This window comes from Trachinotus anak, unplaced genomic scaffold (genome assembly GCF_046630095.1).
Source record: "Trachinotus anak isolate AG129_WGS33_773 ecotype Australia unplaced genomic scaffold, CSIRO_AGI_Tana_v1 ptg000034l, whole genome shotgun sequence".
Taxonomy (NCBI): Eukaryota; Metazoa; Chordata; class Actinopteri; order Carangiformes; family Carangidae; genus Trachinotus; species Trachinotus anak.
The window spans coordinates 3,897,335-3,909,787 of record NW_027273885.1 but is presented as its reverse complement, the minus strand read 5'-3'; the positions used below and the strand labels follow the sequence as shown (position 1 = coordinate 3,909,787).

At 40.9% G+C, this 12,453-nt stretch overlaps 1 protein-coding gene across 2 annotated transcripts; it reads right to left on the bottom strand.

The window, feature by feature from the left end:
• Positions 1-604: 604 nt before the first annotated feature.
• Positions 605-12,097, bottom strand: LOC139614552 (uncharacterized). 2 transcript variants are annotated; one of them, XM_071471901.1, is made up of 6 exons: positions 11,862-12,097; positions 9,100-9,329; positions 6,322-6,376; positions 6,131-6,214; positions 5,771-6,004; positions 605-4,010 (listed from the first exon to the last, which is right to left on the bottom strand). In XM_071471901.1, the coding sequence occupies exons 1-6, from the start codon at positions 11,947-11,949 to the stop codon at positions 3,469-3,471; spliced, it is 1,233 nt and encodes a 410-aa protein (XP_071328002.1). In that variant the 5' UTR covers positions 11,950-12,097; the 3' UTR covers positions 605-3,468. The 2 variants fall into 2 exon arrangements, with proteins under 2 accessions (XP_071328002.1, XP_071328001.1); XM_071471900.1 differs by lacking the exon at positions 11,862-12,097 and having other exon boundaries at positions 9,100-10,643.
• Positions 12,098-12,453: the final 356 nt, after the last annotated feature.

The window sequence follows — 12,453 nt, the reverse complement described above, 5'->3', positions numbered from 1 at the left end:
GTGGCCCCAGGAAGGCTTCCATATGGCTCATAAGACCAATTCTGTTTAGAGAGTATGTGACTTCAAGTTTATTCTACATTCATTTGCTAGAAATACATCTCAAAGACCCAGTTATTCCGGACTCAGGTGGCTGTAATGGTGCATTTCCCGCTGCACTGTGTGTAGCTTAGGCGGGTTATTCTATCATATGCAGACATCTAAAGGAGGCAACTCATTAGAGATGTGGGGAAATGATCTTTAACGTCAGGCCGAGGAAACACACTGCCCGAGCTGCCTCAATGACAGAGCAACAAAACAGGAGGCGGCCGGTGCAGCCTCCAGCCTCTGTCATGCTGATGCTGATCATGATGGTAATAAGAGGCGGCCCGCTCAGTTGTAAAGCTAATGTTGGGGGGGGGGGGCGAATGGGCCCTTCCTCACTCAGTATGCAAATGAGAGGAAGGGGTCTTGCAGAGTTGATGTTTATTCATACAGACGCGGTCGAAACTTTTAGAGAGAGAGAGAGAGAGAGAAGAGCGGACCTGATGGAGACAGTTATCACTGCGGGCAGGGGCCAGGACTTCTCCAGAGGCCCTGGCCCCTGCTCTGGAGCTGCTCGGTTTATTTTGACACCTGGAGGCGAGGAGCTGCGGGGTGAATTCTCCATCATTCAGGCTTCATTTGCCACCTTAGGAAAGCTCACTTCTGGGAGAGTGACCAGAAAATTTCAGTCTTATAATTGAAAGGTCCATTATGCTTGATGTCATCAGATATGATTTCCAGATTTTTTTTTTTGCCCTGCAAATTATGACTGAATTGGCATCTAGTACTTCGCTGAAGGCAGCAAAATAACAGTGTAAAAAAAATCAAAAGTATTTATTATGCATTAAATTTAGCTGTTTTATATTGCTGCAACAGTGAGTGCATCATATCTAATAAGAAGTAACAATATTTCCTACAGTAGAAAAAAGGAAAAGTGAAAAAACTCACTATTAAGCAGAACGGCTTCTATCAGTGTTATAATAAGCAGCATTTTCCTGTTGTTGTTGTTGTTGTTGGCCAGGGTGGGGCTAGTTTTAACTTTACTTTGCATACTGTTATAGTTTAACTGAATGCACTGTATTTTATAATCTGCTCATAGGTTTAGTAGATTATCTGCAAATGAGTATGTGGGGAACTATTCCACCTCAAATTTAGTGAATAAGAAGTGTTGAGTAACACAAAATGTAAATGGTCATGTGAAGTAAATGCCTCAAAATTGTACTCCAGTAAATGTACTTAGTTACATTCCACCTCTGTGTATTGATCGTGTTTTTTTTGTGTAAAATATGAATTTGCAGAGTGAGTCCAGCTGTGAAATAAACATGGAGTAAAAAGTACAAAGCAGAAGTTAAGGAAAAGAAAGTAGTGCACGTTTATTTGTTCCGCAGCTTTAAACAACAAGGCAAAGTGCTTTCCATTAGACTTAAAGGATGAGAGACACAAGACAATATAAAAAGACGTAAATAGGATTTAAAAGGGTGAAATGGAAGAATAAAAACAAGCAGGATAGAATAAAACGTTAAACAGGAGCATAAAATTACAGTGCAGTGCAAGATATGGATAAATATCGCCAGGAAAAGTGTAAGTACCTCAAAGTTAAGTACTGTACTGGGGTAACTGTACCTTACCATTAACTCCATGCTCTGAAAGCCAGGCTACATACAGGCCTACGCACACGTGGCACAAGGCGTTTCAAGTCTTATCCATCCTTCCTGTCAGACGCCCCCTCTCTCTCCTCTGCGCCCTTTGAAATCTGCATCGTTTCTGTTTACAAGAGTCTAATTGCTTCCACACACTTTGTACGTAAAAGCCGATGGATCTGCAGACAGGGAGAGAGAGAGCTGCGCGCCAAAAGTGGTCACGGCACACGCATTTCTTCTACTCTCGTGGTAAATACCTCGACCGTTAAACATCAACACACAGTCATCCTGATGAGTGGTCTGAGAGGCGACAGTCTAACAAGCTTCTCTTTGACTCACGGCTTATCACCGGGTCTGCTTAACTGATTTCATGCACGCACGAAACGTTAAATTATCCCCAAGTCCACTGCGAGTGCATCTTTAGGCTACTGCTACTTCTGACTGATGCTTGTTTTAATTGCAGTGAGAGTTACAGTTTGGGTGGTCTGACTAAATACTTAGGGATTGCACCTTCCAGAAAAGCAAACACAGGCGGTGAATAACAGACAGGAAATGAGAAGATGGGACAGCAGGGATTTCTTCAATGGGCTCCACATTACTTAATCATAAGTCAAGTGGTCACAGGCAGAATGAATACGAGCATCAGCAATGCCAAGTATAAATACTCCCCGGCACCAGTGGTTGTACAAATGGGTCTTGGAGCCCTGAGGATTGAGGAGAAAATGAGGAAAAGTTTATACTTTCACTGTTTTCTTTGCCAAAAATTGCTCAAATTGAATCTGTGCCCAACAGCCAAAGCCAATGAGGAGGAGAGAGACGAGTTGCCAAGAGAAAGTTAAGCAAACCAAGATTTTAAATCACCATTTTAATTCAACATCTGACCAATAGAATGACATGTGTTTGACTGAAAATAAACCCACTTTGCCAAGATAACTAATGCCTCTTTATCACTCTGCTGTAACATCACCACTTGCAGAGTAATGCACAGACCTCTGCAGCATCTTAAGACTAATTCTCTGCCTGAGCCTGTTGATCTATTCAGGGCTTCTTAGGATGAAAGCTGTTGGGAATCAGCTCATTTCTTTTTTTTTTTTTTACCAGTTCATCACCTGCTGTCTTTAATTCATGCGTGCTGTTTTCTCTTTCTCCCTCTCTGTTCTCCCGCTCTCTGTTGTTCTTTTGAAGTCTCCGGGAGTCCTGTGGTTTTCAAAGGGTCAGAAAAGGGCAGCCCTACTGTCCTGTCGAAGGCAGGCCGCGGGATAAATGCATGTTCCCACCTGTCCCCGCTGCTCTGTGTCAACACCGCTGGTGTCACTGTACTCGCACCTCGTCATCTCACCCCCTGCCGCTCGCACATTGTTCCCTCTTGCTTACACACACACACCGAAATGTATGAGTGACCGAGCAAATGCACACATTCAAGGGAGTGCTTGTGCCCGCATACACACAAACAGGAACGTGCACGCTCCTACTGCAGGACCCCTACTGTCTGACAACCGTCACACAGAGACAAACCAAGGAGTCCCGCTGCTAAAAGCCCACTGTTTCCTCACACTTCACATTATTGAGGACTCTTTCTGGCCCAAGTCAAAACCAGCAGGGGTTGTTTGGTTGAGAGAAAGGCCAGCGTCCTGGGGAGAGAGTCAATTGCAGGTCCGGGGTCACGCAGAGAGTGGAAAGAGTCAACCAAAAGTCCTTCAAGATGAAAAATTAGCCTTTCAAATGACAACCAGAGATCAAACCATCCAGGGGAGCTGTGGGTGTGTTTTTGATGCTCCCATTGAAGAGGAAGTTTCAGAAGTCCTTTTCATTCAGCTCCACTTTCTTGTCCTGTGTGTCCTGAGGGGAGCATCCCAGGAATCCCCAGATCTGGCAGGGAAGCCAAGGTGGAGCAGGATGATCCAAAACTGGACACCAGGCCAGAATCTGAGTCCGATACAGCCAGCTCCTCAAACTTCTGTATCACTTTCCTCACAGACTGGAAGGGAATCTCCCTGCGCCACCGGCCTCCTCCGGCTCCACAAGGCCCCCTGTAGGCTGAGTCCTTACTGAGGAAGACGTGGGGAGGAGGAGGCAGACTGCAACGCAGCCTCAGTCGGCCCTGGCCCAGCCCCAGAGCCGGGAGCACTCCAGCAGGGCTGAAGCGGGTTGGCAGTGTGGCTAGGTGCTCCTGGGTCAGAGGGTTGTGGAAGCTCAGGGTGCCCCCTCCAAAGTTGAGGAAGACCCCAAGGCTTTTGATCTGGGGCGGGACAGTGGAGAGCGGCTCTGAGCTCCCGTCATACACTGCACAAAAAGACAAGCCCTGCCTTTCCAGCCACCAGCCACCACAACCGTCCAATGAGATCACACCTGAGAAAGACAGAAAAGTCAAGTTTTCAGGTTGAAAGTCTGAGGGATCTCAGGATGGCACATATGGTTGGTTGGTTGTTCCACCACATTGGCTCAGACTGGAATGTTTCAGGATCTATTGGATGGATTTCTATGATATTTTGTACAGACTTCGTTAATCTTCAGCTGATCAATCCTTTTTTGATGATCCACTGGCTTCCTGTTGACCACCACCTGGTTTATGTTTGGGATTTTGAATGAAATGTCCGTTGGATCACCTCTGTTGTTTCTATTATCCATGACCGTTCGATAAAGTGAACCATGTTGTTATTATTGTAACCATGACAACAAAGATCATCTAAGTACTTATTTTAACCCAAATCACGAGACACTCCTATGGGTCGTATCAGAGGGTCGAAAAAAAACAACCTATATGGTGGTTCAGGTTGGGGAGGTAAAGATTATACCTGCTAAACATCAGCATGTTAGCATTTAGCTAAAAGCATCTCTGTGCCTAAAGTCAGAGCTGCTAGCGTGCCTGTCGACTCTTCATCTTGTAACGTTCTCCAAGGTTTGAAAGAGTATCAGATTCTTTTTTTCATATCAGGTAATTTTGTGTTGCTAATGTTGCGTTTCCCCGTTTGGTGCCTCTGAGTCTAGGAGTGAACACACACACAACAAAAGGAAACTTCCTGTCACTGTGACGTGCTGAGTTAGCAGCAGCAGTTTCTTTTTTTGTTGGAGGGTGTTGACAGTAGGTCTGAAAATGAAAGCATGTCTGAGGCAGCCGATGATGAAGATGATCATTTAGTGCCAATCAGATAATTCAGAAGCACAACTGGAGCGTGACTGTGATAATGCTCGCTCAGACAACATGAGCTCGACCACTGCACACAAACATCCTGCAAAGACCACAAGGCAGTGACCGTGCTTTATGATTGCTGCTGACTAATCTGTGTTTAGTGAGTGGCCGTGATTGAATTGGTCAGTGACTCATAGCAGAAGCCTACGTGTAACATACTGCGATGTTGTTTCATATATAAAATAAAATGTAGAGGCTGCATTGAAACACATATTGGCATTTATAATTCATAGCAAAACACTTGTATGCTGTATGCTTTTTCATGTGCTTTATTATTGTCAATACTGAAAAGATCACAAGCAAAGTTATTTTAATTCACTGTTCAATTTGGGCCACATAAATAAAGGTATAATTCAATTACCAATTGACTAAAACTAATATCACAAATTTACATTTTTTAAGTGTCTTTCTGTTATAATTATTACCATTATATCTAAATATGATTTAGGTGGAGATCTATGCATCCATTTTAAACTACACCAGATAATGTACAGGTAATGGATATTATTTAAGGGATTGCATTAATGAATGTTGATTCAAGTTTCAACATTGTACAGTAGAAATTCTTCACAAATGATCCAAATGAAAACATGTGTCCAGTTATGTAATAATAATGGATATAAAGTTAAACACGAGCCGCTGATATTTGAGATAATTAGTTCGGTAATTTGACAAAACGTCAAGAATGGAAATCACTTTTCCAGTGTTGCGTAACCAATGATCAGTGGTCTGTCAGTGCTCGAACCACTTGGTGGCACTGTGAGCGATAATGTTGACTGATGACGTGTGTGTATGTGTGTGTACAAGAGGGTGCCTTCTTGTGAGTTTGGGCTTAAACAAGCACAGTCTTGCTGACTAATAGTGAGAGTTTCTGGAACCAATAAGGACGCTGGCATCAAACCAATCAACACAAACTTACCAATCCTGTACACACAGCTGTTGCAGACATCTACTTCCCAGTAATACTGTCCCCGTGCAATGACTACATCAGCGCAGACCTGCGGGAGGGCCAGAGGGTCAGAGGTCACCTTTGAACGTCTGACCTTGTTGTCTGGAGGTGGGGTGGAAGGGCCTTGGAAGGTCACAGTGAGGGAGGCGTTGGAAAGATGGAGGGATGAAGGGACACTGGAAGGATCCAGAGCAAAACACAGCCCTAAAATGAATGTAAGAGGGTAATATTTACCTTTTTATTATAACCAAAAACATAATTAATCCTCTATATGCATAAATATTAAATCTATTTGTTTTGGGATTAAAAGCATCAAGTATGTGGCGTTACCAAAGACAGACTTCTCCATCTCCTCCTCTCGCAGGTCTATGACGCCATCCATTGGTGTGACTGGGGAACTGGCAGCAGTGGAGCCTGGGTCAGATGAGGAGGAGACACATTAGTTTCCCATGTTGACAGTGAGGGTCATATGGTTTATTCCTAGAAACTGGCTGGAACCATCAACACATCCCCATGCTCACCAGGTAAACAGCTCTGTGCTATTTCTTCAGTTGCATCCCTGCAGTGTGTGTCCCCCTGTAAATACAGTGACAGTGGAATGAAATTAAACAGAGAGGCAACTACTTTTTCACTTTTTCTACTTTCCAAATATAGCATGAAAATGTATTTCATGAAATAGAAATAAACGTACCTGCGTTTTTATTTGTACAATAAGACTTACATGCAGTGCCTTACAGTATCAGTAGTATCAAATACATGAAGATGACATTTTCAAGACAACAAAACAAGCTTTTATGCAAATGGCATTTATTTTTGTCTCCAACAGTGAGGATTATTGGATAACATTTTTGGGAAACATGCTGATGTTGCTCAGCATTAGATGATTGATACGACACTCCTCTGTCCATAAAGTATGAATTTACAGGAGTCAGACAGACAGTTTAGCTTAGCTTAGCATGCAGCAAAATCCATCTACCAGCACCTCTAAAGTCCACTGATAAAGACACTCATTTGTCTCATATAAAACCCAAAGTGTAAAAACAATGAGTTTCAGTTTCACACAGGGTTAATGTGACTGTTAAAGTTAAACAAGTGAGCTTCAGAGGAACTGGTAGATGGATTATGTTACCTTTAGAAAGAGTCAGGCTAGCTGGTTCCCTCTGTTCCCTGTTGTTATGCTAATATAGGCTAAGCTAAGCACATGTTTGGTATTTAAATCCACATATGAGAGTAACATTGATTTTCTCATCTAACTCTCAAGAAGACAAATACGCATTTCCATAACTACTGCTGTAATGTAAAATTAAAGGTAAATGAAAGGTCATCACTCATTTCTAGAATTTTTAGACTTTGTACATTTAAATTTGACTACCTTTAGTTCAGTAAAAGTAAATAAGAAAAGAAACTAAACAATGCTATTTATGGAGAGATTGCAGTTGGATTGCTGAAGCTAAACGGGCAACTATTTTAAAAAGAGTTCTGTCTGTCTACCTGCTTATCTGCCTCTGATCAGGGAGCTTGTCCAATCAAGTGATCTGAAACAGATATTTGTTGTGGCCTGCACTCAGAGATTGCCATAGTGATTTTAATGCAACCATAGACTGTGTATACAGCTGCAACTATCTGTATCTGTCTTTCTGGGTGTAGCTTTTTGTCCTCACCTGCACTCAGAGGTTAGTGATGTAAATTGCTTAGTTTCTAATGATTTTCAGCTGATGGAAACCTCTTGAACTCAGGCTTACCAGTAAAATATATCTTAACTGTTATCACATAAAGATAAATATTTTCTGAGAGAGGAGACTCTGCTGAATACAATAGTATAAAACATTTGTCTGTGGTGCCAAAAATCTGGCATGCGCAGCGATTTAAAAAAACACCTCACTTCCTGTTTTCCTCCTGATTATTTGCTCTCATTTTGCATCAGAGTAAATGGGGCAGTTGGATGGTACTTACACTTTAAAGCTCACAGTTCAAATTCTATAAGTCACTGAGCTTTGCCGACTATGTAGGACAAAATATGTGTAGAGTGACATTTGTGTCTGAAAGTACAAGTTAAACAGGAAAATGTTTGATTAGTTTAACACCCTCCCCCATTCTAGCTGTGATGTTATCCATTCTAACCTCCTCCCATAGACTCCCATTATAAACTCAAAAACTGTCAGAAAAAAAATCATGAAACTTAGACTGTGATAAATCAAAAACTATAAAAGATATTAAAGAGCTGAATACAAGTACAATAGCTGAAAGTCTTGGGACCCGTTTAAAGCATAAATGAAGTCTCTAGCTAAAAGTACGCCAAAGCAATTGAGGTTCAAAGAGGAGGAAGTTTAAGAGGATTTGAATAGTCTCTCCAGTCATTTATATTGGAGAAAATGCAGCAAAACACTTCTGAAAATATAAGACATATCACTGAGAAAAATAATGCCAAGAATGTCCAGATAGAGATTCACGTTTTGATGTTTGAACAGAGTTTCTGTGACAAACGGTGCCAGAATAGAAAAGTGAGCAGAATAATTATAAATGGAATTTTTTGACCTATCAACAACATGTATTGCTTTGTCGGCAATCCCACCAATAAATGAATAGATGATGTGTTATTTATATATCATGTCTATTTATTTATTGTTTCTCATGACAAAAAATGGATGAGTACAATCTTATGACTCAAAATATGAGATACTTTCTGCATGATGTGTTTGGGGACCTCAACTCAGGATCTTAAATCTGTGTTCTGCTTAGGTCCATATTATATATACGTAATATATACTATTATTTTTGCACAATTATTTTTTATAATTACCTTTAAATTTTATTGTCCAACACAAATGTAACATATGTACTTTTTCCATTTTCATACTGGAATTTATTTTATGTTTAATCATCTTTATTGCACACTAGGTTTTTTAGCACAGTCTTCAGATTATTAAAACCTGTAATGTATTTGTGTCTGTCAGGAAAGAGATACTGTTCTGCCTCAGAGCCAAGGTAACATTTACTAGATGAGTGCACATTCAGGCAAAAAGAAATGTTTTCATCTTAAGGAAAACTTATTTATTTATTCATTATTATTATTATTATGATTATTAAATAAAATTTTAATGTAGTTATAATGTGATATTTTCCATGTATTTCCATTTTTCTGTAAAGTTCTTTGAAATGCCTTGTGTCTGAATGGTGTTATAAATACATGTGTCTTGCCTACGCCTCCCTGCACGTACATGCACGAGCATGTTGAAAATGCAGTGTAATCCTTATCTTAGAATCTGTGAATTCCTCTCTGCATAGTTTTGATTGCTCACCTGCACATCCTGAGGATGACTCTCAGATGTTCCCTGCGTCTTGTGGCCTGTCTCCCTCCTGACATGCGCAGGACTCAGAATGGGATGTTCTGGCAGACAGGAAGTGGCAGCTGACCAGGTCAGACATGGCAGCTCCACAGGATGTCGACAGCAGGGGCACAGCACAGAGCAGACAGATAGGCCGACGCCACGGAGGAGAGGCTGACCTGAACTCGTTCTCTCTCCGGCTGCTACGCAGAGACCACACATGGTGTGAGAGCACGGCAGGATCAGGGCGACATCATATTCTCGGTTACATGCTGGACAGTAGGAGACTGGCTGAAAACAGTCAATGTCTTTTTCCTCATCTTTTTCCCTTTCAGTTGTTCCTTCACCCAACTTCCTGTGCCTTATTTGGATCTTCATTGCCATTGTTGAGAAACAACTTTGTTACATGTATTTACATGTTTGACTGTCTTATTTCCATTAATGTTAAGTAAACCGTGGTCAGTCAGACATGTATCATTTAATTTTGTTTTGAAATGTAGTCGATTTCCAGTGACATTCTGTCCATTCCCAAAGTGGAGATAATACGAGCTTGTGTGTCCTGCTACACTCTTTGGTACACAAGGCCTCGGTCAATGTAGAAGCAGCATCAACAATCCACTCTCCCAGAAAAGAGACATAGGGGCGACATCTTACCATCATCACAAAGATGTTCTAGTGGTTAGAGATATCCCACAGTGGTAAAAAAATGAAGTAAAGAAACATTGTCGAACAGAGATTAAGAACTGTCCTGTTGTGTCATCCTCTCTGTCTCCCAGCTGACTATTGTGTGGAATAGGAGGAATGGTCTGAGTGCAGATAAAAGAGGGAGAGAGAGAGAGGAGCCCACCCTTTCACAAGGTACTCATTGCTTGGTGTTACCATGGTAATGGCTCTTCCCTTAGAGACGCACAACTGCAAGATAATGTGCTGCAAAGACCCCACCCACAAACATACACATTTAAATGTCAACAAAGAAATCATTAATTTCATGAGCACAATCCACAACGCTTAGACACAAAACACTCTGTGACACCGATGTAAAAACAAAATAACACACACACACACACACACACACTTAAACACATACATTTTCCCCTCCTGGTCTGGATGCTCTGCTCTCATGTTCAGCTGTGGCTCTCTTGTGGAGGATTAACAAAGAGTCCGCCTCCAGGACTGCATTATGTGAATGTGAAAGATTTATTAAGTCTGAATCTGAAGTCAGTGTAAGGAAGGCTTTCACAGACCATGAATGGTTAAAAAGGAAACACTGCCTGGGTGGATCAAAAAAAAAAACAAAGTTATTGCTTTGAATGACGCAAGTAATTTTAGAATCTGATTTCAAAGCTGTTATTAATGAGTAGCAGGGCATGCATAGACTCTTTCTTGCACAGCGTTTCCATCCTGGCATTATTCCTCGTTCTCCTCAATGGAATTCCTCAGAACCAGGAATATGTAGTAACAGCACTGAGCAACATGCTCCACCAGGGAAGTTTGTCATTGATAAAAATCTCATAGCTGCACTTTCTTCTTGATTTTAACATATACAGAACCTAGACTGCACTGTAAACAGTTTTTTTTTTTTTTTAGCAATATAGTTATATTGAGGCTTGTATTAGTAGAATTTCTTTTTACATGATTGTAGCTTTTTAAACTGGTTTAACTGGGAATGATGATAATTATTGGTATTACTACGACTTATACTTTCACATTTTCCCATAAGCTCTTGACCAACTTATTTTTCTTTTAATATTATTATTATTATTATCATTATTATTAATTCTAGCTTTTTATGCCTTTATTTATAAAGGCATTAAAAAATGTTATAGTAACAGTGAGAGAGACAGGAACGTTGGGCAGAGAGAGAGAGGGGATGACCGGGCCCCGGGTCAGACTCGAACCCCGAGCTGCTGCAGTTAGGGCTAAGCTACCAGGTGAGCCACCGAGGTGTCCCAACCAACTCATTGCTCTTGAGATATACTTGATATTTTTATGCAAACAAAAGATAAAATCATAATGTGCATCATAATGTGCAATGTGAAAGAGGTCAAGGAACAGAGAATCAGCACCGGACTGCATTTCCCTTTTGCTGTCTTTTAGCTCTTTGGACTTCCAGCCCAGAAACTGTGAAAGAAATACTTGCTTTAATGACCTATAAAATACAAGCTCAGTTTGTTCCACAAAGTGTTGGTGATGTAAGACTGTTGGAGACGCTAACATTTCTGTGTGTGCAGCAGATTCTTGAACAATACAGAGCAAAAATGAGAGAGATTCTTGGACTTACATTCATTAAGTGGACAGAAACAGGACTCCAGATAAATGCTTATGTTGTTTCCTGTTTGCAGAATGTTTGAAAATAAGCAACTGTTTGCTAACACATTCACCATTTACAACTTTATAAGGTGATAATATGTCAGCATTGTGTTTCCAGCTTGCTCAGCTGCCAGGGCTTAAGGACAGAGGCTGGCATATGTTGTGAGCTACAGATTGCAAATACCTTTGATACTAATTTGTAATTTTGGGCAATATAAATGAAATTGTCTTAACTAATCATTTTAATTAAATTTAAACTATTAAAACAGGAATCAACAGTTGTTCTCATGTTAGTCAGGGTGTGTAAAAGTGTCAAAATGCCAAAACAATTATCTTCTTTTCAATTTTTCATCTGCAGTTAGGATCAAACATTGCCTACAGCAAAGCCAGTACCAGCATCAGTTTGTTGTTGTATGCATACTCACTTGTGTACACATCATACAAGACCTTGTATCCATGAGCAGTATTGGTTGTTGTCTCTATGTTTTTTTGGATGTCGTTAACACAACCCATATCCTGTCTGACGTGATATTAACCAACAGATGCCAACAGATAGATAGCAACCGTAACTTGTCAAAACATGGTAAATCCTCCATGTTTGTATCATCATCTCATAGCTGGGGTAGTGCTGCAGGGGTTTATGTGGTGCCTCGCTTGTCTTATTTGTATTGAGGACCCAGAGTCAAACATTAACTTTGGGCCTAAATCAAATATAAAAGCTTCCAGTGCATGTCTTTGTTTTGCGCAACCAACTGACTCTTTCAGTTGACTAAACCATTGGTTCATTATGCAACTAGTAAAAGGAGGAGGCAGCTGAATGACACTTTAATTCAGAAATTTCTATGAAAATGAATGGAAGGAGGACGTGGGTTGACAGACAACAGCTGAGGGACACCATGCACCCAGGAACGGGTTATGGCTTATAGCAGTAAGTTGGCTGTCTGGCCTGTATTACAACTCTTATTTACATAGAGGGAGGTCTGGTGTAACTGGAGGTTCTACAGAATTATAGTCGTG

Coding starts and splice junctions, on each gene's coding strand:
- LOC139614552 (XM_071471900.1), bottom strand. CDS start 9,510: ATGGCAATGAAGATCCAAATAAGGCACAGGAAGTTGGGTGAAGGAACA. Junction 6,215..6,321: donor AGCACAGAGCTGTTTACCTG/GTGAGCATGGGG, acceptor CATCTGACCCAG/GCTCCACTGCTGCCAGTTCC. Junction 4,011..5,770: donor CAGCTGTGTGTACAGGATTG/GTAAGTTTGTGT, acceptor TGTCTTTCTCAG/GTGTGATCTCATTGGACGGT.